The following is a 27,636-nucleotide window of genomic DNA, read 5'->3' on the forward strand; positions in this document are numbered from 1 at the left end:
GAGCAAAGACGCTTCTGCACTTGGAAAGGGCCAGATTCACCAAGTCATACAACAGACATGTCATGTACATCAGTGTTTGGGACTGATAACTACAGAGCACCATTTGCACCCCCAGTTACACCACACTGTAAAGAGAAGGCTGGATTCAACCACGGAATCCAGGGAAAGCTCTGTCTGTCCCTCCTGACAGCTGAGATCAGACTGGAGCATGCAGCTGCCAAGCAGCTCCACCAACAGTTCCCAGAACAAAAGGATTTGTACTGCAAATCCTGCAGGATTTGTACCTGTCATAGTTATTTATCTCCTCTTCGTTGCCATTGAGGGCTGCTTCACACATTCTTTGTATCTTCAAGTTCAGTTCTTCATTTCTCCTTTGCAGATCCACTATCACTGAATTCAGGAAGTCGATCTAGGAGAGCCAAGGACAAGGACAGTCAGAGGGGCAGGGGGATGGCACCTCCCCCAGCCCCAGGGAAACCAAGGAACACTTGGGAAATTAACAGGGGAGGAAAGAAGTGGAACCAACCTCGCCCTGGGGGAAGGAAGGGTTGCCATCAGCAGGTGAATCCAGGGAAGCAGAAAACCAGAAAAAGATTGGTGGTTAGTGTATATTCATGACACTTCTGGTGGCTGCACAACTGGGAAGGACATTTTTTAATCACTGTGTGTGACATTCCTGATTAACAAAGGCTTTATCCTGAGCAGAAGGTGATTCTGTTCTAACCATATTTTCGAGGCATTTCTTGGCACAGGCCCCTGAGGTCACTGTGACTGTCCTACTCTGAATCACATCTTCCTGTGCCAGCTGAGCACCTTCCTTCTCCATTGCTGCCAACCCTTGTCCTGAGTCCAGTTCTGCAGTTAGGAAGAACTGCAGAGCTCAGAGGTACCCAGGAGCTCAGGGAGCCCATTTCTCCAAGATGCCAAGCACCAGCTTCAGTGGGCCACAGCTTTTCCCCATGCACATCCAAGAACCCTTTGGGAATGCCAAGGAGCAGTGAGTGCTCTGCTGGGCTGTACCTCTCAGGCTGCAGGACACGATTTGCCATCCTCATTTCCTGCTTGTTTCCTCACCTTCCCTTGTTTCTCCAGTATGATTTACTTGATTTAGTATTGATTTAGTATGATTTCACTTGATTTAGTATTTACTGTCACTGACACTGCCCTTCAGGAGCTGAGGGGCTACAAGATAAATCTGCCCATTAAAATCCTGACTGACAAAACCCAGTGAGGACTGCCTTTGGAATATTCCCCTCTCCTCCAGCCCCACTGCTGCTCCAGCATGCTCACGTGCACATCCAATACCTGCTTCTCTCTTGCAATTTCCTCCTGAAGCAGAGTAGCAGCGTCACCTTTAAAGGAAAAGACCAAACAAGGTAGAATGTGACTTGTGCCATAGCTCGGTCAGGAATGATGTCACAGGCTCTGAGGGCACAGACACTGGAGTGGCTCTCGCTTTACCTGAGGGGCTCATTACAGCTAAAGGCTGCTCGTTGTTTTCCTTGAGTTTTTGCTCCAAGTTCTTCACCTTTTCCTCAAGTTTCAGTTTGTCAGACTCCAGTGACTTCACCACTGACTGCAGGGTTTTTGCAGAAGCGTTTTCTCCGCGGAGCACCGTGATCTGGAAGAGTTGTTTGACAACACTTGGACCTTCCAGCACCAAGCCAGAGCACCAAGGCCAGGGCCCTGGAAGCAAGGCTGAACAGCCACCAAAACCACGTGCCAGGAGCCACCTGGCTCAGCACAGGCATCTGAAGATTTGATGCCAAGGTTTAACTATGCCACATGAAAGAAAAATGACCAGCCAGCTCTGCAGGAGCCAGCACACAAAACCTCTGGCTGCAACTTAACTGAAATCAGGAATCATCCATTCCTCATTTACCTCATGCCTGAGTTTTTCCAGTTCCTCATCTTTTTGTGTGATCAAGGCACTAGTAACATTGATGGATTTCTGTAAAGATGCTCTCTCTTCATCAATTTCTTTTTTTAAAGTCGATTCTCTAAAAGAAAACCAAGTAAAACCAGAAGTCATTTAATGAATGGGTAACTCTAGTGGCCTAAAGTAGTTTCATTTAATTTCAAGTGTTAAACTACTGTAAGAAGTGGTTCTTAAAAAACAAATTACAATTTACTACTTGACTAAGGTTTTATACATGTACAAGCATTTCAGGTGTTACAACTGTGGAAACAAAGCAAAAACTTTACCTAGGTGGTACATGCCAGAATCTGCAAAGCACCGTATCCATTTGAATTTAAAGGAGCAAGTTAACAGACTGGGGAGATACAGGATAAACAAACATGTTGCACAATGTTCCACAAAACCTAACTTGAGAGTTTTGTTACTTCTTGAAAATTACTAACAAGCAACAAAACAGGCATGCAAAGCTCATTGTACAAGTTGTCATGCAAAGCATGGATGAGGCTGGAAATATCAGCTGGTCCTCACTAATTTCAGTGACATCATCATTTCCTGCACATGGAGAAATCACATGGGATATGTTTTTACTTCATGGGAGAAGGTTAAAAAGAAATCCTCCAAAGCAGGCACAACTCTCTCCTGTGTACATATGTCCAGTGTTCCCAATATTTTCCGTGGATCTAACAGAGATACAACTTCTGCCTACAGCTCCTGCCTTAAGGCACCACTGCTGTGACACCCTCACAGTGCTGCAAGCTGATCTTCCTGACAGGTCACAGAACACACAGTGAGAAACTGTCCTCTGATGGGAGGAGCATTGCTACAAATTCCCTTAAAAGCTGAAAATTTTTGGTTAAAAAAGGAAACAGAAAAGTGACTTCAAACCATTTACTTTTCTCCAAGAGGAAATGGCTCTTCAGTGCAGGCAGCAGTGCTGCTGTCAGCTCTGAGCTCCTGCAGGGACTCTGAACTGCTCCACACTCCCCAGCACCGCTGAGGGATCAGGAGCAGAGCCCATCCACATGGGAGGATGCTCAGGGGACAGCAATCGAGCTCAAATGGCAAAGTTTCCATCTCTGTGGTACCTACAGTTAGTGAGAGCCACGATACCCAGACCATGAAACACAGGAAATCTCACCACTCGAGAGAAACTCAACAATGAGAGCACAATCAATGCAATTCTTTCATTGTTCAGATTGTACTCGGGAATGGAAGCAGCAAGTGGAGAATCTGGGGTTTAGAAAAGCCGAGGCAGCTACCAAACAAGAACCAAAACTTGATTTGGTTTTGGTATATTTTTACAATGAGAGAATCAACAGAAGTGGAAACACAACAACTTGCAGACTGTGTGATCTTGCCTTCAAATAAAAGTTATGGTCTTGTTAACAAAACCCAAAAGGGCACTGGCATGGAAAGATTCCCTGGCCAGCCCCGAGCCAGCAAAGCACTCGAAGCTCCACAGCCACCTCCGTGTCCTCCCAGGGCTCCCCAGGCTCTGCCTCTCACGGATCAAAGGCACGTGCTGCTGTGGGCAAGGATGTGCCACCAGTGCATGGGGTGCTGCTGACAGAGCAGAGCTGCAAATCCAGGATCTGCTGGGAAGCAAACCCTGAGGACATCTGGGAATCACACCTGGAAGTTGCTGCTCACAAGCTCTGCTGCACCCGAGAGTTCTCGCGAGCGTTCCCGTGCTGTGCACGCAGCTGGGGAAGGGCAGATGGAAACCCAGTGACTCAGCCCGTGCTAAGAGCTTGTGATTCAGCCAATGTTTCCACTTGGTCAGATCTTCACGGAGAGATCAGGACCAAACAGATGCTTTTGGCACAAATGTGGTGAATTTGCCATTTGTCGCGCTTGGCTTCAACCAGCACAACGCTGAGGTGGTTGAAAAAGGCAAACGGCTTGTAAGGATAGAAATAAAATATTTACAGACTCAATACAGGAGCCTCGAATGCTAAAACACAAGGGCAGAGAAAGGAGAGAAGAAAAGAGGAGAGAAAACAAGAGGGGAAGAAGGTCCCTGTGCTGGAGCTTTGGGTTTTCTTTCCCTGGACAGTCTCTTCTCCAGGAGCTGCTCCAGTGGGGGACCCAAAAATGCTGGAACTGGAGAAGCTACAACCAAGGAGGTGCTGCTCCTCAGCGTGGATCTCAGGTCACTTCCAGGCAGAGGCTGCTGCTGGAGTGGATGATGCTGGGAGCATCGTGTGCAGGGAATGGGAAATAACTGCACTGGGAGAGCTTGCAAGGAAAATCTTGTGGAAATCATTTATTTTATGTGGAAAAAAACAAATAATTTAGTGAACTCAAACTCTTTTTCCTGCCAATTCAAGTTCAAAACATCTGCTTACCAGCAGGGGGGGAAATCAAAACAATAAAAATGACTTTTTCATTTAAATGCCATTTTAAAACTTCACTTTCATGAGAAGCTTAAACCATGTTCTGAGCAGCGTGTGGAAGTTGTGGGAGAAAGGGGATTGTTTTGGTTTAGTATTAGAAAAAAAAAATCACCCAGATTCTTCCCTTACTACAAAAATAAGAAATTCTAAGAATGAAGCAAATACCTTAAAGTGCTACTGGGTAAGCTTTAAAAATGCAAGATAACAAGAACCACATGTTAGAAACATGGAGTACAAATGCAAAATACTTTAAGGAAGGAAGAACAATATTTGCACCAAGGGCCTTTTCTGTTTTGGTAAAAAATATATAGACTATTTTTTTTTTATTTTATATATATATATATAGAGCTGAGTGTTTTACAAAACAAAAGCAAGACACCAAGGGACAAAGGCAGCCAAAATATGTACAACAACTTTACTAAAAAAAAAAAATAATTATTTATTGTAACGTGGATAGACTTTCTTGAGTCTTACCATTAAAGACACACAGATATAGCAAGGGAAGCAAGGGCAGGAAAGGGAAGAGAGAGGAATGAAATGAGTATCCATAAACAGCGAAGCTCAAAGACAGTCAGACAGCAACCCACACTGAACCCCAGAGCTGAGCACACAGAACCCCCAGGATCCATCACCACCAAGCTCCTGGCACTCCCAGCTGCAGCATTTCATCCAAGGGGATGCCAAAACAGAGGGACAGAATTCCTGGGGTGGAAGGAAGGTGAGAAAACCACCCCTAGAGATTTGACCTAATTGAAACACAAAGATGGCTCTTGTTCAGCAGCTCCAATTATTAAGGCAGAAGGAGGAAATTATCATCTTCCCATCACCAAATTCTGTGGAATTTGGGAATTCAGAGACTTTTTTCATTATTTTTACTTAATTAGCTCTTTATTCAGCCAAACCTTTTTCATTAGCACTGATGCCACGTGCTGACATGTTCTGAGCCCCAGTGCCTGCAGTTTGCCTCAGCCAGGCTGCTCCTGTTTCTCATTTTCCTCTTCTATTGCAGTTTATTCAACACTGCTGAGCAATGTCATTAAGCCAGTCACAAACTGGGGCATCTCAGTGTAACCAGCTGAAGGTAAAGTCATGGTAAAATTCACCTCACTGATTTAATTACTGTCTGAATTATTTCAGGCAGTCATCCAGAGTAAAACAGGAGAAGGAAGATCAGAGCCACACTTTCCTCTGTCGAACTTAAAAAGAATTTGTCTTTGAAAATGTTCTGTGTGAAACAGAACTGCTGGAAAGCATTGAATGACTTGGTCCCCAGTCCCTCCTTCCTCACTTCCAGGGGTTACACTGCTGAGAACACATTTTCAAACACGGTCACTAACAGGCTGGTGATGCAGCTCGTGAGGCTGCCTAAAGCTGGAGGCTCAGCTGACCCAACTCTGACACTCCCTGGGGAAGCTCTGCCTTGGGGAACACCTCACGTGCCTGCTGGCCTTTGGAACAGCAGGAGATATAACAACCCCCTCCCAAGAGAGTGCCAGGGAACGAGGAAGGGAACAGTGATAATACTGAGTGGCCAAGGATGTGCAGAAACACCCAAAAGCCACTCACTGTTCTTTGTTGTGACCATTACAAATCCAGGAAATTTAGCAGGGGTTGGTTTGTTTTTCCTGGAACAGCTGAGGTGTCGTGGGGAGCTGTGTTGTTCTCTAAGGATTTATGTAACTGCTTTTGGACAGCCCCCACTTCCCTCGAGGCACAGGGGCCAGTCAGCTTCCCAAGCACACACTGCAGACTCTCACATTTGTGACCTGGGACCTTTCCCTGAGCAGCAGTTTACAAAGGGATGCCCCAGACACCCAGGACAAATCTCCTGTTTTAAAAGCAGTGCTGAATGAACTGCAATAACCCACAAGGAACTCAACAGCCCGAAACCATGAGAGCAGCAAGTGCTCAGGAACTTTTCTTTCCTTTTCCCCTTTTCCTCTGATAACCCTCCTCAGCATCACTGTATTGTCCATTGTTTTTCAAGAGCTCACCGGGTCAGATCTGTGCACACACATTTTATCAGACTGAGGGACAATCCAACATTCCAGAGCAGACTAAAACCAAACATTAAACTGGTCACTGCAAATAAGAATTACCACAACGTGGGAGGTGTGGAACTAAAGCAAACGTGGATGCTTCCATCTCTAATCCAAAGAGTGCAACAACTCAGCACTTTTAACCATGACACAACAGAAAAGAACAGCTCTTAGCAGTGTTTTTGTGTTCCATTTCTGTAGGACTGTGGGGTTAAACACACATCAGCAGGAACAGCTTACCTCTTTTTCATCTCTAATAACTGGTTATTGAGTACTGATCGCTCCTCTTCCAGCTAAAACAAAAGCACAGACTCCAGTTAATACACTACAGATTGTTTCCTTAGTGTGATATATCAGAGCATCATTATCATAAAATAAACGTGGGAGAGGCTGCAGAGCCCCCAGATCCTCAAAGCAGCAGATTTTCTAGTGGCACAGCACGTGCACCCAAACACAAACTGCTCAGTGACAAAACATCAGCTAGTGAGGGCCTGGAGGTGCTTTATGAGCATTTCCATGTCCTGTGCACACAGCAGAGGTGAGACCACTGTTAAAGGTATTTCCAGACCCCACACATCCCCCAAGAACCCTCTGTGAGCCTGGCCACTGCTCTGAGCCCAGCCCTGGGGAACTGCTGGCTTTGCTGAGCTGGATCATTTTTGTGCCACTGACCCGTATTTGTTACTGCCCCGTGACTCAGAGATGAATTATTGATCCCAAAGCTGTTGGACTGGTGTTTGTTACCACATCCTGAACCTGCAACTCGGTGAGGCCACTCTTAAGCCCTTAAAACCTGCAGAGCCTTCAGCTGAAATTGTTGTTGGTTCCTGGGTCTAAACTGGGCTGGGAAATGCAAAGCAACAGAACTGCAAAGGCCCAACACAGAAACACTGGGGCAAATTATCTTCTGGAAAGGTTAAGAAAACAAGTATTTTTCAGGCAAATTAATTATTTTTCACCATCTCTTCCTTCTTATTCAAAGTCAGCAGTTACTGCTCTGAGAACTGTCTGTACCAGAACTCCCTGAGCACAGGCTCCAGTGGGATTTCACAAGCTTCCAGGGTTCATCCACAAGGTCAGGAACACACACATTTATCACGGCAACCTCAGAGCCCTGACAAAGCTCCTGTCCCTGACACAGGGAATTCTTTCAGCACTTTGCAGATCCTGAGGTTCAGCACAGAAGGTGTTAAACAAGTTTCCTCGAGCAGGCAGGGTGTCTGCCAGCCCCCAGCTCTCAGCTAAATGCAGCTCACTGGGAGCAGCCATCTCCTCCACATTTCCTGACAAGTTACCTTCTCCTTCCTGTGCTGCAGAGCTGTTAAACCCTCCAGGTCTGGGATTAACCAGGATTGTTTCACTGGGCTTAATCACACAACTTTATTGATACAAAAAATGGATACTAGAAGGGTGTAGAGAGACTTCATAAATAATTCTTAAAGCAAATCAAGATGTGCCTCTCAAGGCAAGTGACCACTGTGGCACAGCAGAGCATCGAGGCACTGTGGGGGTATGGCCAAGCTTTTCCTGCAGGTCAAAGCCAGCCCAAACCCAGTTCCACCAGCAGCACCAGGGCAGCCCCTGATTCCCAGTTCCTGTCTGTTCCCTGCCCAGAGGCAGCCTGTGTGAACTCCTGACACCTGCACAGACTGCTGACAGAAAGGGAGAAATATGTCAAGTCTGAGAAATGGGACTCCCAGGGGGCTGCAGCTTCTCCAGACCCTCTCCTGACACCTGGGTTCCAGGCCCCCCTCCTCCTGCAGATCTGCAGAGTGAGGGGACTCATCTCCTGCCCATCACCCTTCCCAGCTGGTTTTTTGGATTCCTTGTCCTCTGCCAGCACTGGCATTTCTCTACAGTCACACTCAGCACCCAGAAGCAGACCTTGCACACTGTTAATAAAAGATGGGCCAGGTGAGCTGCTGGGTATTTCTACACCTTCTCCAATGAACTTCAAATGCCTGAGCAGGTCTGAGGCTCCCAAAATGCCACAACAAATAATTTGAGGTTAGGAAAGTTCCCCGAGCTCAGTATCTATCTGAATGTGTCTCTTTAACTAATTACAATCAGCTAATTATTAATGGATCAATACAGAAAAGCTCCCTCAGCATCTTTGGCATGAAACACTTTAACCTTTAGATGCCCAGATAAATCATTCATGACACAGGATTCATTAAATTTGCAAAGTGTGTCACAAGCAGCCACAGATTGTCTAACCCAGTTGACAACACACTTGTTAGAATTTATGTGGTTACCACAGCAACTGCTCAAAATTCCCAATCCTGTGTTTGCCCCTTCCTGATGCATTTCACAGGTACCTGCACAGACCCTCTGCAGCCTGAGCTCTGCTGTGCTCTGCTTTCCTCCCCACTGCCCAGATTTTTGGGAGCTCCTGGGCAATCCTGCTGTGGGAAACCCTTCATTGCCACCACGGACACTCCTCCAGAATCTGCTGCAGGAATCTTCCTGGTGACATTTTTCCTGAACCCAGGGAGCCCAAAGGCTGTGGCCACTGGTGTGACATGGTGTGACAGCAGAGGGGAGGTGTTGGGATACCTGGGATACCAGAGGCCTCTCCCAAGCTTTTGGGAGGCTGAGCTGCTCACCAGATCTCACAGCCCAAATACAACATTTGGGAGCTGCACCAGGCAGCATTCCCACATCCCCCAGATTCAGATCCCGTTCTCCAGGAGGGGACACAGTGCAACACAAAGGACTGAAGAAGGCAAACAGGCTGTGCACCCAAGCTCCAGCAGATCCTCCAGATCCCTGCTCTTGGAGCCATCTCCTCACGGGCAGGACAGGCTGAGCTGACACAATTCCAGGTTGTGAGGTGATGGATTCATCCCTGTGCTTCCCACACTGCAGCTGTCTGTCCTGGCAGCGAGAGGGATCCCTGCTGACAGATCCACAGCCAGCAGGATGCACACAGCAGGAATCCTTCCCGAGGTCAGCTGCAAACAAGGGAGGCCACAGAGCAAGTGCAGGGACACAGGGACACAGGCAGCCCATGGCTCCGGGTCCCCTCCCTCGGGGCCACTCCGGGTGACAAAACGCAGGAGGATTTGACCAATGCTGCCCAATCCTTCTGAAGTTACAACTCTCCCTGAAAATAACAGGTTGCCTCAAGGACTCTGAAATAATTTAGGAAACCCTGTGGGAGTGGGGAGCAGCTCCCACTGGCTGTTTGGGATGTGCCCTCCCCACTCTGCTCCTCAGATGGGGAATGAGTCAGTGCTGAGCCCACACGTCTGGGACTCTGCTCGTCACCTCCAAAGGCTCTTGAGGACCAAGGAGCCTGAGCATTACTCCTGCCAGCAGCTAAAAGGATTTACAAACCAGCCAGGGCTGTAGTCACCCATCCTCAGGACTTCCAAACAGGACTCTTGGGGAAAAATCAGCCTCTTGGCTTTAAAAATATTGAGCCTGTTGCAGGGTGGAAGAGTCTGTGCCCTGTCGCGGGGAACAGGATCCCCTCCCTGCCCAGGAGCTCTCTCAGAAAGGCAGGACACAAACCTCAGTCTCCCACATTCCTGCTTCTGGATCTTTTGGATACAATCTTCCAAAGATTCCCTCACAGCGTGCCTGTCACTGGAGCTGCTTCACAAGAACTAAACCCTCCACATTAGGGGCTGTAAATCTGTTTTATCTTTTGGCAAGTACCAGTGACACAAGCTGAGTAACTTGCTCATATTTTAGGATATAATAGTAAAAAATTGTAAAAATTAAGTACCACCAGAAAAACACCTTGCAGGGTTCTGCTCCCTGGGACCCACTGCCTGGCTGCAGCACAGTGTGAAGTTTGAGCAGACACAAGTCCAACCAAGTAGTTTTACACAGTATTCTGAAATGCATCCTAAATCCTCTTTGTTTTCAGTGGCGAGAGCAGGAATAAGAATTTAAAATCTACATTTCCTTAGTACTGGTGAATGGACATTTCCACAGTTGTGTAACAAAATCACTCCCGACAGAAATAGCAACTCTCTGTTAATACACTTGGCTAAAGCACGTTTAATTTATGCTCATTCCCAAGCCTTCCCAAGTATCCTTCCCGGGTTACGTAACCTTCTGTCAGCCTGCACTTCCAACCTCCCCGTGCAGGTGGCTTCCAAACTGATTTCCGACCGTTCCCAGCACCTCTCCTCCTTTCCAGCAGGGCTCCCCGGGGCTCCGGCCGAGCCTCCACCCGCCCGCGGCGGCCGCTCTACCTTGTGGTGGTGGCTCGACACCTCGTCCCTGCTCCTGCCCAGCTCCTCGGCCAGTTTCACGTTCTCCTCCTGCAGAGCCTCGAGCTGCTGGGACTTGTGAGCCGCTGCCAGCTTGAGCGCTTCGCTGCGAGCACACAGAGAGCATCGTTACCATAGGAACGGGAGAGGCGAGGGAAAACCGGGGGAGAGAGGCGGCTTCACGGCTTGGAAAAATACATCGGGATCACGTGGATGGGGGATCGGGAACGGCGGTGACAATCCCGGGGACACGGGGACGGGCTGAACCCTGCACGGAGCCTGCCCTGCTCCCGGGGCTCGGGAATTGCCAGGGCAGCAGCGCTGCCCGTGCCTGCAGCCCGGACTGCTCACAGAAGGGAACTTTGCAGCAGAGGTAAAAGAGAATTGCTTAAAAGCATAAAGAAGAAAGAAAACTTGGAAAGAAAGGCAACAGAAAAAAAAAAAAAACCAGCTTTGAGCTCCACTTATTTAACTACTCCCGACCAGGTCTGACATCCAAAAGTGCAGGGTCACAGGAAGCAAAACCTCATCTATTCCATTATTCTAACAGACACAAAACTGCAAATGAGACAAAACCAAAGCTGAAGAAAAAGACTTTGCAGTTTTCATCAGCCTGCGTTGCTACTAATGAGTACAGTTTCCTTAGAATACATTTATTTGCAACAAATTTTTAAAAATATTTAGCATGCTGGCGGTAACACGAGTGACTAACAGAAGATCTTTAAGATTTGACATCTTTCAAAAAGCACAAAAGATACCCTTAATTTGACTGAATAGTATTTTTTATTACTCTTTTGTGTTTTAAAAAAGGAGATGCAGTACTCCTGTGTGCCAATACTACAGACCTAAACCCTGACTGGAATATTAAAAATACTTTTATAACTGTGGGAAGTAGAAGAACCCTTACGTCAGAAACTTATTCAAGCACTTCAAAACACAAGGATCTGTTGTCTCTTACTGGGCACATTTAGACAAAAGTCTGATTTTAGTTCAGCATCTCAGGGGACTCTGATTTTTCAACCATTCTTTCTACCTGGTCTCACCTTGGTAAATTCCCACCCTGATCCCCCTGGACTGGAGCAAACTGCTCCCACCTCTAACAGTGACTCCACACCTATTTCTAACCCTGTTTCCTTGCTGAGGTGCAGCACTATCCCCTCCTCCTCTTTCTTCTGGCATTAAGGCACAGATTATTTAGGGTGTTAAAAAACCCCACACCCAATACTGGGGTCACTGAAATGCTCCCGTGTTCGTGGCAAGGGATTCCCAAGGGATGGCTCTGGGAGCAGCCACAGGCACTGCAGCTTTCCCTCAGCCCAGGCTTCTCCAAAGGACACCCTGTCCCTGTCACATCCCCTGCTCCCAAAGCACCACATTCCCTCTGCTCCCTCCCTGACACAGCTCCCCCTGAGCTGTGCTCTCTGCCCACACCCTGCTGCTCAGCAATCCCTGCCACCAAGCTAATTCTTACTGTAATTAAAGCAGGCCAACACACAAAACAACTAGCAAAGATCAATTAAAAACTAGACAAGCTTCATTCTCTCCCCAAGGTCTCAGCTCTGATGGTCAGAGGCACATTCAATCTAAGAAATAACAGAACTGACCCCCTCAGAGTGATCAGGGTCCTGGCAACACCTGGTGGTGCTGGAGATTTTCAAGGCAGCATCTCCTACAAATAATTCCTGCCTGGCAAATTACAGCCCAATATCTGCTGCCTTTCCACAATATCAGTCTCCCTTGCTGTTCCAGCATTAGAGCAACCAGCAGTCATTTAATGTGTCATTTCCCACAAGCACTCGGGCAGGAATTGCTCCTGGAAAGAAATCCTGCCTTCCTCAAAGGGGTCTGTGCAAGGCCCCAGGTTTTCCAAAGTCACAGCCAGACACTGAACTCTGTGAGCTGGTGGCCCCTGTGCCCTGGTGTCACCACAGAGCTGTCACAAAATGACAAATGGAACTACAATAATAATAATTAGTCAAAGCTGCTCTTAAGTTGTCAGCGAGATTCCAGCTCTCCCTCCATGAGCCAAGAAACTCCTCTGGGAGCACAGGTGGAAAGTGGTTTGTGATTGAATGCACCACACCTCTGAGAGCTGGGGATGTGCAGCCCCTGCAGGGCAGCAAGAGCTGGGATCTTTATTCCCTGTGGCACAGCAGCAGCTTTGCTGCACTGAGATTCCACAGGGCAAATTTCATGATTTCAATTGCTTTCAGTCCATTTGTTTGTGGCCAGTGTTACACATCGTGAGCCTGCAGTATGTCAAATGTTGGTTTTCAATGAAGCAGCTCAAATAATGAACAATTAACTCGAGTTTTATATCCCATTTGGTTTACACCATTTAGGAAATAAATACACAACGGGGCCACAGAAATAAACTTCATAAAGCCATCGATGAAAAATAAAACCAGAGTCAAGTTTCTGTGAATGAAGCCACTTAAAACTCCAAGTGTACTTGTAACTAAATCAGAATTTTTTTTCTAATAAAGATTTTAATATTATCTCGTGCCCTTGGGTAGCAGAACCCTCCAACAAACATTATTTCAAACTGTTCTCCAAGCATTTGCTTTAATTCCCTTCAGCAATTTAGTAGCAACATTCTCATGTCAAGTTTTGCACATGGCAAAGAATTTTGACCCAATATCTGCTTTATAAGTCAGAATACCAGAAAGTTACTGAAAGACAATTAAAAAAGGGTAAATGTACCCACAAAAATTAATAGATTTAACAGTGAAATACTTACAATTCTTTTTTAAGTTCTTCCACTTTCTTGTTCTCCAGATTTAGAAGCTCTTTTGATTTATTAAGTTCCTCTTCATTTTTCAGGTTGTTTTGTTTAAGCATGTCCAACTTAAAGAGGAAAAAAAACCCTCATTACACCAATGAAACCACAGTTCTCGGCAAACAGCCCTCACCAAATGGGGGCTTGAGCTCTTCCATTTTCTCTCTTTAGCCCCTAAATTAACCCAGCCTGTCTGGACTGATGTGTTTGTCCAACAACAGATGTTATGAGACCTTCTGCATTCAAACAGAGCAGCACGAAGAATTCCAAGCCCACTGGAGAGCAGTTTCCAGGAATGTGGTGTCAACACCCCAAGGTAAAGCCCAAAGCACCTCCATTAACTGCTGCAGCACTCAGAGCATTATTTGTTTTTCAAATGCAGAGCTTGTTGCTAAAACCAGCTGTCCCCTTGATCTTTATTCCTCTAAGATAACTCATGAATTCTGCTTTTCCATACCTTATTTTCTGAGGGTCAGGAGGGCTGAATGCTGTGCCTGCACCCCCAGGAAATGAATTCCTCGCAGAGCTCTTGCTGCATGGGACAAATCCATGGGATGGATCTCCTGAGCTCGTGTCCCCACAGAAACACCAGCAGGTCATGGAGCTGATTTGTTTTCATGCACCACAGAGTGTATTTATTACATAACAGATAATCTGCAGCCATTCTCATGGCATTGCAGGACCCTGTGGATTTTTTTAATCCAGGAAGGGAACCCTCCCACATGAACGTCACCAGCTCTAATTCCCGCTGGGAATCGCCCCCAGCTGCTCACTGCCAGTGCTCTGGGACTGCAGAACACCAAAGGGTGAGGGCATCCTCCCCTTCCTCAGGCCCTGGAGCAGCACAGAATGGTGGGAAGCCACAGACAGGACACATATCCCAACGGGAACTGCTGCACCTTGGACTGGCAAAATACAAAATAATCAGAAAACCATGTGCATTTTCCATCACTCTGTGCTCATCCAGTAATTTTTCACAGTGGGAAAATGACAGAATCCTCTCCTGCCTATTTCAATTCTCTATAATTCAACAGTTGCTCTCACAAACCAGGCAAAACTTTTCACAGAAAAGCATTTAATGTGATTACTTCATTCTGCAGCTTCTGGTTTGTCTGTCTCGAGTTCTCCAAAGAGGCCAAAGTTTCAATCTTCTCTTTGTGAATGGCATCCTTCTCCTTGGTCACCTGCTCCACTGCCTGGAAAACATCTTCTGCCAGTTTGGCCACCTGGATATAAAGGGAGATGGGGAAAAAAACCAGTTATTCCCAACAGGAACTCTGACAGCAAAAGATCAATACTTTATGCACAGCTCCGTGGTTTGTCAGCTGCTTCCCAGGTAAGTAAGGACTAAACTAGGAATTGATTTGCATTTTGGAGCTGCATAAAGTATAAAATGAACTGAAGATTCAGTTCCATGCAGAAACAGATTATAACCCCATGCTCATGTCACCACTGAGGAATTTTAATTCCTGGATTTTTCATTACCACCACTGTGATTGCTCTCAGAACTCTCACCTCTTTAGGCAGTAGTAATTCAACAGATATTCACTTCCAACAGGTATATTTTCAGAAATATGGAATTACAAACCCTCAAATATTTGAAAAATAATGGAATTAGAGATAAAGCCAATTATTGCATTATTTCAGTGTTGTTCATTATGGCTTCATAAAGGAAATACTTCACAATGATATTAAAATACTTAGGCAGGTGTCATCTATAGAATCTCCTGATTCCAATTTTCCAATTCAATGTGATTTTCTGGGCTTCAAGCCACACAAACTGAAAATCAAAGTATTTTATAAAAAAATTTGTTGGTGGTGAATACAAAACACTTCTGTGAATAAAAAGAAAACCAGAATTGTCAACATTTTCCCTTTCTCTCACACTGCTTTTATCAAATTACGTTTACAGAAGCAGCACATTCTTTCATATTTTTGGAGTAACTCAGATTGGTAGTTTGCTGTAATTGCACATAAAATTACACAAAGATCCAATTTAAAACCTTATCTATTACTACTTTAAATTTTATGCTGCAGAGTCCTTCACCAGAAGGAGCTGCTCAATGTCTCCTCCCAGATTCAGGGAACACAACTTCCTTTTATTCACAGTTTATGTTGTTTTCTTGCAACATTCAGCAACAACAGAGGCTTTTGTAGTTAAAAATATTTTTTTAAAAAGTGTCTTTTAGACTCACAGTTGCAACTTGCAACAACCCCCAAGTACCACACTGAGAGCCCAAACTGCAGTGTGCTATGAAGTGCTGAGTGTGCAGAGAAGTGCAGAGAGGACACCAGGGGTTAGTGCTCAGCATTAGTAGAACCAGTCTCAGACTTGACTTAACTATGAATTCAATACCTCTGGTTTCTGTACTACTGCTTGGGCCTGGAGAGTCTCAAATTCTTTTACTTTCAAAATCAGATTGTTCATTTGCTCCTGCAGCATCTGATTTTGGCCCTGAGACTCCAACAATTTGCCTGAGAGATCACTGTTAGTTTGTTCTAAACGTTTAACCTCCTCACACAGTCTGTAATAATCCTGGAAGAATATCCCCTTCTCCTTCACTAGTCCCTCCTGACTGATGAGCAGGTTTTTCTGCTCATTCCTCAGGCTGTCCAGGTCCTGAAGGTACTCAATTCCCTCCTTCTCCATCAGCTCCATCTCGTGTTCAAGCACATCCATCTTCCTGGCGATGCCGCTGTGCAAGCCCCGGAACTCTGCTGCTGTTTTGGACAATGAAGCAAAGTCACTCTTCAGTCTCTTCATGTTGGCAGTGACATGCTCTTTCTCTGCACAGATGACTTGTTCCTCTCTCATTATTTCCACCAGTTTCATTTCACATTTTTCTTTCTCCTCGTTGAAAAGTGTTTTCTCAGCCAGAACTTTATTTTTCTCTCTCAGCTCTTCTAGCTCCTTCTCCAAGCAGCAGATGTTCCTTTGAAGTTCTGTACGTCCCAACAGAAATGATTTCTCGTGCAGTTTTTGAGCTTCCTTTTCCAAGGTTAAGGATTCTTTCACAAGAGCAACCTCTCTGTTTAATTTCTGACACTCATCCTGCAGCTCATCCCTCTCCCTGGTCAGCATTTCCCTGGCAAAGGAGCAGGTGTTCAAGGAAGATGACAGGACCTGCTCGGTGTGTGATGCAACAGCCAGCTCACCTTCTAATGCTCTTTTGGCATCCTGGGCCTCCTTCAGAAGACTGGAAAGGTCACATTTACTGGCCATTAACTCCTGATTTTCTACAGTCTTCTTACTGAGTTCTCCCTTCAGGGCTTCAATGGAATTTCGGAGTGTGGCATTCTCTTCAGCCAGAGCATTCCTGGATGAGAGGTCCAGCTCACGTTCTCTCTTCAGATCAGAAACTGCCTTTGCACAAGACCTGTTTTCATCAAGAAGCTCCAAGTATTTTGTCTCCAGTTCCTTCCTCTCTTGGAGAAGACCTTCATTGTGCTTTTCAAACTGCAACAACTTCTGAAGGACAGATTCCTTCTCCAAGGTCAGCTTGCTCATTTTCTCAGTGCAGATTCTCTCACAAAGCTCAGCTTGTGCCGAGGCCTTCACAAGCTCCTCAGCAGTTGCCTTATTTTCATTGAGGAGTTTCTCCCTTTCAGCCAAAAGCCTTTGTTCTGATGAGGAAAGAGCCTCTTTCTCTTGATGTAACTGATTACATTCAGAAGTGAGTGTGTCTCTTGAGGCTTTCATCTCCTCAAGGAGACAAGTGAGGTTGTCAAGGGAATTCTGCAGCTCCTTGGTGTCTTTCATCGCTTTGGTCAGCTGGGTTTGCAGCTCCTCTTCTCTCGCTTTTAACACTTGGTTTTCACTGACTGCCTTGTCTAAACTCACTTGTAGCTTTTCTGTGCCTTTGAGGAGCATCTCCTTCTCTTCCTGCCGGTCCAGTGAGACCCTGCCCAGCTCCTCTTCCAGGGCTTTGTGTCTGTCTTGAAGAGCCAAGAGCTCCCCTAGGGCTGAAACTCTCTCTGCAGCCAGAGCTGACACTTGTTGCTGGAGCTCCCTTTGGTCTCTGACCAGGGCCTCACAAGAACTTCCCAGCTTCTGGATAACATCATCTTTGCCTTTTAGAACTGCATCTTTCTCTTCCAAAAGTCTCTTCTGATAACTCTCCAGCTCTTCCCATTCTTTGACATGCTTCTGATACGCCACATCCATGGCCTCTTTGCTGGCCTGAAGTTCCTCCAGCTTTTGGAACAAGGTTAACTCCAAGGACTGGAGAGCCTCATTTTCCTGAGCTGCCTTCAGCAGCTCTGCCTGCACTGCCTCAAGTTCAGAGAGTAATTTGCTTTTCTCAGAAACCAGTGCTCCCTTTTCTGTGCTCTCCTGCTGGCTTTTGGCCTCAGCTTCTTCCTTCTGCTTTAGGATTCTTTTATTTTCTGCCTTCAGTTCTTCTTGGTCTTGTTGCATTAACAAAATCTTTGATTCCAATTCTTTAAGTTTTGATAACAAGGGACCTCTCTCTAATTTTAAAGTATTTCCCTCCTGTGCCAAAGTCTCTTTTTCTGATATCAAAGCCCTCATCTTGTCTGACATCTGTTCGATTTCTTTTCTGGATGAGGCTACCTCAGAGCTTAAGGACTAAAGAAATAAAGTCGGGGAGAAGGGAAAACAAAAATCAAGTCAAGCAGATGAATGAGAAATGTGCTTTAAGGGCAAATAGAGCAACTGTAATTTAAGTTTTTAAAAGTGTATACAATGACACACAGTGCCTGTTTGAACTCAACTGCTGACAGACACCCCTGTTACATTACAGAACATGTATCATCCACAAGAAGTTTTGAGTGGCTAAATAATATTTTAAAACCCATGGTTTAAAGGTTCCTCTATCCAAAATTTCATGTCATTTTTAAAAGTACTCTCAATAAATTGACTGACTGTAAATTACTCAAAAGAAGAGCCACAAAATGATTTCATGAGACTTCAAGTGAATTAAAATGCAAGGAGTTCTACTAGAAACTGACTTCCAATCCTCAGTTTCACCTCCTCATGAATTTCTCTAAAATATGTTGTCATTATCCCTTTAATTCAAAATATCACATCAGTGCTGTCAATATTGTGTGTCAATTTATACACAAAATAATTTGCTAAATCATACAGCAAAGATTATAGCAAATGATTGCTGAGGGATAAAAGCAAGCAGTAAAGTCAAAGAAACAGGAGGAAAAAATAAAATTGCTAAAGTCAAGCTACACACTGAATAGCTGCATATCATACTACAAAATAAAAGGTGTGTAGCACTTCTAAATGAAGTAGTTCACAATGCAGCTTAAAATCCAAGCATCTAAAAAACCAGGGAATGACATCTGGCTCCAACTGGCTGTGCTGAGCCAGATCTATGGAACACAAAATGTTAACTGATATCAAAGAACTGTATCTCATCAACTCTTGTGTAACTGAGAGAAGAACTAACAACCAGTTTGTCCTGTAGGCTTCTCCTCCCTAACACACATCCACATACCCTGGGAAAGTTCAAAACAGAAAAGTTACAAAAATCTGGCTATGAAAGGTTGAAGCAGAGAGAAAACAAGTCACTGAGACAAAAAATTTCAACTTTAAGTCACTTGCAGAGTGACAAAAGCCACTTACTCTGGCCTGCTCTGCTTGTTTCTGCAGCTCCTCAGCCTGTGCCTCCAGCTCGCTGTTTTTCCTCTGGGCACTTTTCAGTGCCTCCTCTGCATCCAGCAGGTTCTGCTTAAACCCTTGGATATCTGCATCGTGTTTAGCCACCAGCTCGGACATTTCTTTTTCATGCTTTGCCTGAAGATCTTTGTACTGATGTTGGCTGCTCTCAATCTGCTTTTTCTGGTGGAAGGTAAGACAGTAAAACACAGTTCAAGCAGCAGGGGGACCATTCTTCTGCACAGTTTTAGTGCTTTTAAAATTGTTCTTACCATGTCTGTTAAATGATCCTGCAGAGTTTTCAGTTCTGCTTGATGAATCTTGAGAGTTTCCTGCTGACTCTGCTCAGCTTTCTGTGTTGTCTGCTCCACGTTTTCCTCAAGCTGAGCAGCCTTTTCATTTGCTTTTGTAAGCTCGAGCTGTATTTGCTCCAACTGCCTGGAAAGACCAAATGAAAGAACATCACTTTTTGCTGACAGCACCACAAGCACAGAGATGAAAGAGCTAAGATTGTGCTGAAGTTCTATATTCTGACCAAGCATTTAGAAAGAGATTTCATTGTTTAACATATAGACTTCTGCAAAACAGGGAAGATCAAGTTACATTGCCCCCAGTATTGTACATACAATTTTTATTTGGGAAAAACCCCCACATTTTCTCTCACAAAAATGTGACCCAAGCCTTTTATATATCTAAATGAACTGAGTTTATCAGGTAATCAAATAATCATGAAGCACAATCACAAACCAGTCTGGATTATTCAAGAGGTCATTTACTGTGAGCAATAAGAAGAAAGTTATGTAAGAATTTTGGAATGATCAGTGTTGGATGCTCTTCAAATCACTCCCAGGAGACTGTTTTGATTGATTTAGTTTGCTAGAATAAGCTCACTTGTCATACCAATGTGACACCCAGGAGCATCTTGTTCAGATATTTACAGAAAAATAAAATGAGAAGCTGGGAGTGTGGGAGTGGAGATCTGATGTGACAATGCTCTGACAGTGATGAAATACCTTTCTTTTAATCTCAGCTCATCGTTCATTCTTGTGAGCTGGGCAGAGCTGTCTCCTGATGACTTCATGATCTCTGCAATGTCATTTTCAAGTTTGGCTTTTGCTTCTATCAGCTGCTGCTCCCTCTCTTCTCTCTCCCTCAGCTTCCTCTCCATCTCTGAGCAAAACAAAGGTGGTTAAGCTGTAAATTTTAGAGGAAGGGCATGCAAAGAACAGCTACAGAACTGTAAAGAACTAAAACCAGCAATACTGATGCTCCAGACCTCACAGATCAACCCTTTAAAATGAAAGATGATGATTGATTGAACTGGTAACTGCAGCAGAATGTTAAGGACTCTTCAGGAAAGAGCAGCTGGTCATGAGCCCTTTGTTTCAGAATTGATTCACTTCAGGCCATGAGATGTTGGTACAAGTTCTGCTGTCTCAGAGGGGAAGGAAGCAATGGAGGAAGAGAGCTGCAGGTCTTGCAGGTGAAAGCACTCATCAGCTGCTCAGCAGAGCAGCAGAAAATGAACAAGGAAGGCAACACGGAGCTCCAGTGAAAAAATGCCTCAGGGCAGGGCAGGCACTGCCAGGGGCAAGGGCAGCCTTGGGATCACTTCTGTGGCACCACCAGGCAAGGCTTGCTCCAGGGCACAAATCCTCAGCACTGGTTTTACAGAGATGTAAAGAGATAAAAGGCACAGCAAAGCCTCCTACACGAGCCAGACCAGAGCACAAAGCTGATGCATTTCCAGAACATTCCATATCATCCCTTCCTTACCAGTCAAACTAGACTTGAGCTGCTCCAGTTCTGAAGACATGAGTGCAAACTGCTCTTCTTTTTGGTTCAGCTTCTTCACCGTTTCTAGGCAAGTAAAATTTGAAAAACAAAGTTAGTAACTACTTAAATGCAGACAATTCTACCTACTTGCAAGGTATGTTACACTTCAGAGAGGCTACAAATTATCCTGTCATTTCCACAGCCCCTGAAACTGCTGTGACATCAGCTATGAGCTTGAAAGTGTTTAAAAAAGCCATTTTGTTGGCATTTAATTTCTGCAGCTTTTTAGTTCTCTGTTTATTTTAGCAGCACATACCTTGCATAGCTTGTTGAACATTCTCTGCTTCATCAGCTGCACTAGTAAATTTTTCTTTCTGAAAAATTGATAAAAACTTAAGGTAAGGCTTGGTAGTAACAGTACAATTCAACCACTCAATTTGTATTAGGTATTTTCCATGTACAAATAGAACAGTCTTTGCTCCTATCATAAAGAGATCTCAAGTTTTTGACTTACAGCTCAGCACAGATCTTCCCTTGCCTTGCCTGCAAGTCCCTCAACATTTAAAGCAACTCCTCCATCAGCTGCCACAGATTCCAGGGTGGGAAACCAGAATTTGGGGTTTCTATCCCTGCTGCTCCCAGGCTGCACAGGGGACACCTGCAGCCTGTGAGCCATCTCCTACCAGTGCTCTCCAGTTTTACCAGCAGGGATTGATGCCAGGCAATGAAGAAAAGGGAGGATTTTCAGGAAGAAAGTGAGGCTCTTCCACCAAGTTTGAATGTTTCCCATTGGCCACGGAAAGACCACAAATCCCATTGTTTTGTCACTAATGCCAGTGTAGTTCCTCAGGGAAACCCCACCCAACAACACAGTATTTGGAAATTTATGTAAATGAGAAATGGCTTTTAAAGCCATTTATAAGAAGCGTGCAGCAAGCATTAATTGGCACAACAGCTACAATAAAGGGCCATTAAGTGTTCCTTAATGAGCAGTCTAAATTTAAACTGCTGCTGCTTTTGATTTGGTTTAATTTTATCTGCAATCCATAAATAGATGAGTTCTATTTAGACAAAACACCTGATAACACAGGACTGAGGTGAAATGCTCTTTTTATTCTGAGACAGATCCCATTAGCCATGAACCGTTCCCATTTTTTCCATGAGTAAAACAACTTTGGAAGGCTTTGCTCAGAGCTGATCCACAGACTTCCATTACACTCTCACCATGAATCCCAAAATCCAAAGAGTAAAGTCAAAATTTTGGGGTATTACTCACCAAAACTTGAAGTTCCTTTTCCAAAGAATCTTTAACTTGATTTACTGCACTCAAGTTTTTCTCAAAGTCAAGAAGCTTTTGCTCTTTGCCCTGCAGTTCTTTGGCCAGATTACTGGCCTAACAAAGGTGATGAAATGGAGTAAAATAAAATGACAAACATGAATGAAAAATTAGGAAAATTAAAAGGTGAATCTGAAAGAAATAACTATAATATTTTAAAATCACTCTAAGATGAAAAATTAAAAAAAATAATAAAAAACCATGATGGGTTAACTGAGTGAAGCTGATTTTCACTGATGACTATATACATCACAGCATTAATTTAATCTTGGAACAGATTTCAAATAATTAAAATTTAGTTCTTTTGGCATTAATTGTGAATACATTATTTAATGGCAGACATTTTTGAATACACTCACAATTTCAAAGTTTCAGCATTAGTTCAATCAGTACTTTTGGTTCTTTATTGTTTTCATTATTTGAACTGATTGATTTGTGCTCCAGTATTGGTGATCAGATCAATACACACAGAGGGAGGGAATCCCTGTACCACACCCAGGAGTAGTGCAGAAACCCAGTGTGCCCTCAAAAAAGAGAACCAAAGATAAAAATTTGTTATCTTGGAACCACCTGTGAAGAGTTTAGGAAAGCTTTTTCCAGTTATTTTCCCACTCCTCTTCACTGCCATCAGCTTTACAGAGGTTTTTCACCCAAACCCAAGAAAAATCCTGCACCAAGTTGCAGTCTGTGGTTCCACAGTGCTGTCAAACATCCCTGCAGAGCCTGGGCTTAAAGTAAAGTTCCACCAGGATTTTCTTTGTTTTGTTTTAAAAGCCTCCTCTTCCATCATCTTGTTAGAGGAGTGGAAAGGTAATGGAGGAAATGTTTCCCCACTGAGTCCCAAGTCCCCTTGTCTATCCCCATAGGTTTTTAAGCCTTAGGGTGTGTGGACCCTTCTCCCAAACAAGCCAACAAAGAAACTTTTCCATAACTGGAAGATTTCAGCACAGACATGCCCAAATCTGCAGCAAGGAAGTGCAGAAGGAATTTTTTGCTTATTGGTGCAGGTGGAGCAGCAGAAAGCTGTTGAGACACAACCCAGTTACTGCTCCTCTAAACCTCCTCAGATGGTCCCAAGACACACATTCAGTAAAACTCGTTTTTTCTGTGATGTATTTCCTATAGCAGATTAAAAGGGTACAAATGTAAAATAAAAGCAAAAGAAAACTAAAAGGATGGATGTTGATACAAACCTGGCTAATTCCATCACCCTTTTCAGTCTCTAAAGTCTGAATTTGTTTCTCAGCTGCCTCAAGCTGCTTGCTAAGTTTCTCGATTTCCAATTTACCTTCAGAATTGGCTTTCTCAAGTGCAGCAAGGTCCAAAAGCTTTTCTTCAGCAGCTTTGATCTGTGGTGTAAGACTATCAATAACTTTGGTTTGTTCATTGTACTTGGCTTGCAGTACCTCTAGCTCCTTTACCTTTATCTCAGCTTCCTGCAATTTGTTTAAAGTGTCTTCCATTTCTACTAGGTGCTGATCTTCCACACTTTCCAGTTTGGTCTTCAGGCTTTCCAGGTTTTGCTCTTTCTCCTCCGTGACTGCCACCAGTTTTGCTTTCAGTGACTCGATTTCTTTCAAGTGATGAGATCTCTCATTTTCCTGCTTCACTTTTAGATTTGCCATTTTATTCTCATAGTCTAATTTCATCTTCTCAATCTGAGTCTTCAACTCAGCGAATTCTGCTGTCTGAGCCCCAACACCTTTGCTGAAAGAAACTTTCAGCTCTTCCATTGCTTGCTGATGGGAGGCAATTGCAGATTCCAGCTTAGACTTCCACAGCTCAATCACATCGGAATTCTCCTTGTTGGCGTGGTCAAGTTTGGTTTTCAAGGATTCATTTTCCTTTGCCATTCTCTCATTTGAAGCTGAAAGGGACTTGATCTCTTTCTGCAAGGCTTCCTCACTAAGGCCAAACTTCTCTTTCAGCGAGTTCATCTCGTTCTGATGTTCTTTGCCAGCTGCTGCCATTTTTTCTTGCAAAGAACTGATTTCTTGTAGCAAGGAGAGAGAAGTGTCCACATCGTCGATGTGTTTGCTGGAATCCAGCCTCCCTCGGAGCTCAGCCACTTCCTTCACCCTCAGTGCCAGGTCCCTCTCCAGCTCCATGATCCGGGACTTTTCTGACACTGTGGCCACCTATGATCAACAGCATTTTAAGAAAAGAAGAATTATAAAAGATACATTTTACACAAAGACATTCAGGCCTTGCTGAAAAGCTTCCACCAAGTGTTGCAAATCGCTTCAAAAAGGGAAAAATGTCCACAGTTCACATGACAAACATCTTATATTGTCTATAAACATAGAATTTGCTAAAATTTGTTCTTCTGCTAGTATCTAGAAATAACTTGCTAAAAAATTTACAAACCACCCTGATGGGTATTATCAATGATTAACAAAGTGTTCCTCAGAACCATTTTAAGGCAGACTGGAAAAAAATGGAGAACCTTGAGGTCTTTGTTGAAATAATTCCTTCCAAATTCATCTCACACCAGCTATAAGACTGTCAGGAAATGACAAACACATTTTGAACTGATAAATCCTCTGAAATCCCTTCTATACCTGCTCCATTCTCTCTGAAAAAGTGTCCTGACACTATCTGAGCTTTCACTGACTGTTGGAGCAGTTTTTGCTACAGCAAAGCTCCCAGAATTAATTCTAATTGGGAAGTTACTGCTTTGACCTCCTGGAAAAGATATTACTTACCCACAGTTGCCCTTTAAAAGTACTTATTATACATTGAATTGTTGGTTTTATATTCATGCTGGGTTTTTTTACTCATCCCACCTGACCTTCTAGAAAATCCCCACGTGTGAGCATGAATATATGTGTGTGTGTGTATATATCTATTTCTCTTTAAGAATTGACATCTACTGAACTTCTGACTTGGTACCAAGCATGTCAGTAATATTCTGACAGGCAGCAGTATTACTAATTACTGGGATATCCATTAAAAGATTATATCATTGGTGGGAAAAAAAGAGCTAAAGAGCCACTGCAAACCATGATTTAGCAAAACAAGTGGTGCAGCAGCTACTGAAGAGCTCAGAAACCAAGCCCCAAATAATCAGTTTGTGTTAAAAGGATTGGTGTGTTCAGTCTTAGGTATTGTGGGTTTAATGAACTCTGCTAATTTTTGAAGTGAGCTACTGAATGTTCCTTTCTGTCAACTCACGATCCCATCTTGCTACTTTTGGATCCAAGGATTACTTTTGCAGTGTGAAGACATCTTACCTGAGTTCTTCAACGAGTCACATGTCCAGGCACACACACACACCCCATGGAAGCTCAAAATTAATCCTAATTTTTTACAGTTTTCCAGCTCTGGCTACGGCAGGAGCAAGGACCTGTTCCAGCACGTGTCACCCCCGGCATTGTGCCATCAGAAATCTTCCACAACACAGATCAGGCTCGTTATTCAAACAGGGAAAACCATTACCCTAGTGTCTTCTAACTCCCTCTGGAGTTTGTCAGCTTTGGTCTTTTCAAAGAGCAGGCTCTGTTCAAGCTCCTTAATGCGGGCATGCTCCAGTTTGGTCTGCGTCTGTTAGTGGAGAGGGAGAGGAAGAGAACACAACGGTGCCACCATCACATGCCAGCACAAGAGGAGGAGCCACATGCAGGCCGTGCTGCCAGAGCCTTCTAACAGGTGAGCAGAGAGGATGCAAGGGGGGAAAAATGGACAGGAAAATGCTATGGATGAGGAGGATGGGCTGAAGGTGTGAATGGATGGGCGTGTAAAAATGAAATCAAATGTGTAAAATAAATAAATAAATAAATGAACAGCAAACGGAGAAACGGGAACAAAAAAAGTTTCATGCAGCTGAGTAGAAGTTATTTATCAGTACATGAAGTTTTCAGCACAAATTAGAATAGTTATGTCAAAAATATATATATATATGTGCATACATATCTCTTCCTGTTCTAACAGGATGGTAAGTCCCTTTCCTTGTCACCCCACAACCTTTTTCCTTTAATGTCTTTGGCTGATTTTATTAAAATATTATTTATTAACAAGGGGACAAAAATTCTCCACTGAAGCTGATGTGACAAATCAAAACTTTAACTTTCTTTTTTTTTGACAGTAGCTGTCTCTAAGTCTCAGCCATAAAAATGCTTCTGGCCAAGACCTGGGAACATGAAGGCTCCTCTGTCACTATGATTTGAATTATCTGAAGAGAAATAGAAAGAGAATGGTTGCCTGTAACTCCAAAACCCTCCTCTTTTTGCCCCCTCTTCTCTTTCAGGAAGGAAGCAAGCAACAAGATTCCTCAAAACCAGATAAAAAAGTGGATCAGCCTGGTTGCACTGCAGTTATTGATGTCTAAATATACTGAAGAATATGTGAAAGTCAGAAAAAAGTAAGATCTTTGGAATTCTAACAGGTTCCTAAAGGGAAGTGGGACACACACGAACCCAAGTGAGAAAGTACTTCCTGGTTTTTGCTTACAAACAGAATTTTTAGCAAGAACAGTGAATTTTTGATATTCTGGCTTGATATTCAGATAGCCCCTGAGGCCTGCAAGAGAGCCTGAAGTTTGGGAGATGCAGGGAAAGTCCAGCAGGTAACTCAAACCTGACCTGCACCTCTGAAGAAGGGAAGAGAAAAAAATGGAAGAGAAATATAAAGATGGGGATAAGCTTCTTATCTGCTTCTCCAAACACAGAATTCCTTCTGGCAGCAGCAAGTTCTTCCTTCCCAAGAGCATCCAGCCATCCAAGGGAGCTGATTTTTTAAACAGCTGAAAATAGTTGGCCATGTTTCTATGGAGTTCCTTGGTCCACAAACACTTGAAAGTTGCTGCTTAGATTTGTTGATGTTTTCATTCATTTCATTCAATAGCAGGTCTATTTCTCTCTCAGTGGAAGATCTTCAGGGTGTAACAGGCAAAAATATTCCAAGAACACGGATTATTTTTTTTTTTGCTGCCCATAGCCTTTGAAAATGGATTTAAGTATTCTAAGGGAAATAATATTTAATAAGTGGCTACAATTCAGTTTTCTCTCTGACACAGGTCAGTATTAGTTTTGATCCACAACTAAATTGTAAGTAAATTTGAGAAACAATCTGCTTTAAAAGCTGGAAATTCAAACCTTACTTGCTCTAATTTACCAAGGGGATCTACTAAAACCCAAGAAATCCCAAACCTCATGGTTACAGAATTCCACCTGTGTGCCTTTGGAATATGTAACTTTAAGGTTTTTTATGCTACATAAAACCCAAACTCTTTGATCATTAATTTTACAGACAGTGTTTTATTGCTCCAAAGATCAGACAGTAATCACTGATTACTGGGTTTTTTAAAATCCCATCTCTAATACACTACAAAGGCAAGTAAGTTAAAATCCTGCCAAAATGGAAATAAAAGATTAAAAAAGAATACTTTGCTTGACACCTTTTTCCCCATTTAGAGATGAGACATTATCCTTTAATCAAATCTGATTTCCAAGGGACAGATTCCAGATTTCCTGAGGTAAGAATCATTGCAAAATTTTGAACTGCTCAAATTTCTCTCCTGATGATGTGGAGAGAAATTC

General features: G+C 43.8%; 1 protein-coding gene across 7 annotated transcripts in view; it reads right to left on the bottom strand.

Moving 5' to 3' along the window:
• Positions 1-27,636, bottom strand: part of CLIP1 (CAP-Gly domain containing linker protein 1) — a 62,355-nt gene that overhangs the window by 1,247 nt on the left and 33,472 nt on the right. For 3 of the 7 annotated variants that reach the window (XM_041410132.1, XM_041410133.1, XM_041410135.1), the window contains 18 exons: positions 25,538-25,642; positions 23,293-24,237; positions 22,040-22,156; positions 21,080-21,137; positions 20,764-20,847; positions 20,001-20,157; positions 19,260-19,425; positions 18,955-19,170; positions 15,715-17,946; positions 14,447-14,584; positions 13,320-13,426; positions 10,562-10,685; positions 6,594-6,646; positions 1,883-2,000; positions 1,462-1,621; positions 1,306-1,352; positions 527-532; positions 285-409 (listed from right to left, as the gene is read on the bottom strand). In XM_041410132.1, the coding sequence (XP_041266066.1) occupies positions 285-409; positions 527-532; positions 1,306-1,352; positions 1,462-1,621; positions 1,883-2,000; positions 6,594-6,646; positions 10,562-10,685; positions 13,320-13,426; positions 14,447-14,584; positions 15,715-17,946; positions 18,955-19,170; positions 19,260-19,425; positions 20,001-20,157; positions 20,764-20,847; positions 21,080-21,137; positions 22,040-22,156; positions 23,293-24,237; positions 25,538-25,642 (4,958 nt within the window). The remainder of the gene's footprint in view (positions 1-284; positions 410-526; positions 533-1,305; positions 1,353-1,461; positions 1,622-1,882; positions 2,001-6,593; positions 6,647-10,561; positions 10,686-13,319; positions 13,427-14,446; positions 14,585-15,714; positions 17,947-18,954; positions 19,171-19,259; positions 19,426-20,000; positions 20,158-20,763; positions 20,848-21,079; positions 21,138-22,039; positions 22,157-23,292; positions 24,238-25,537; positions 25,643-27,636) is intronic. The other 4 variants (XM_041410137.1, XM_041410136.1, XM_041410138.1 and 1 more) reach the window with 3 other exon arrangements.

This window comes from Onychostruthus taczanowskii, unplaced genomic scaffold (genome assembly GCF_017590055.1).
Source record: "Onychostruthus taczanowskii isolate IOZ18803 unplaced genomic scaffold, ASM1759005v1 scaffold32, whole genome shotgun sequence".
Classification (NCBI taxonomy): Eukaryota; Metazoa; Chordata; class Aves; order Passeriformes; family Passeridae; genus Onychostruthus; species Onychostruthus taczanowskii.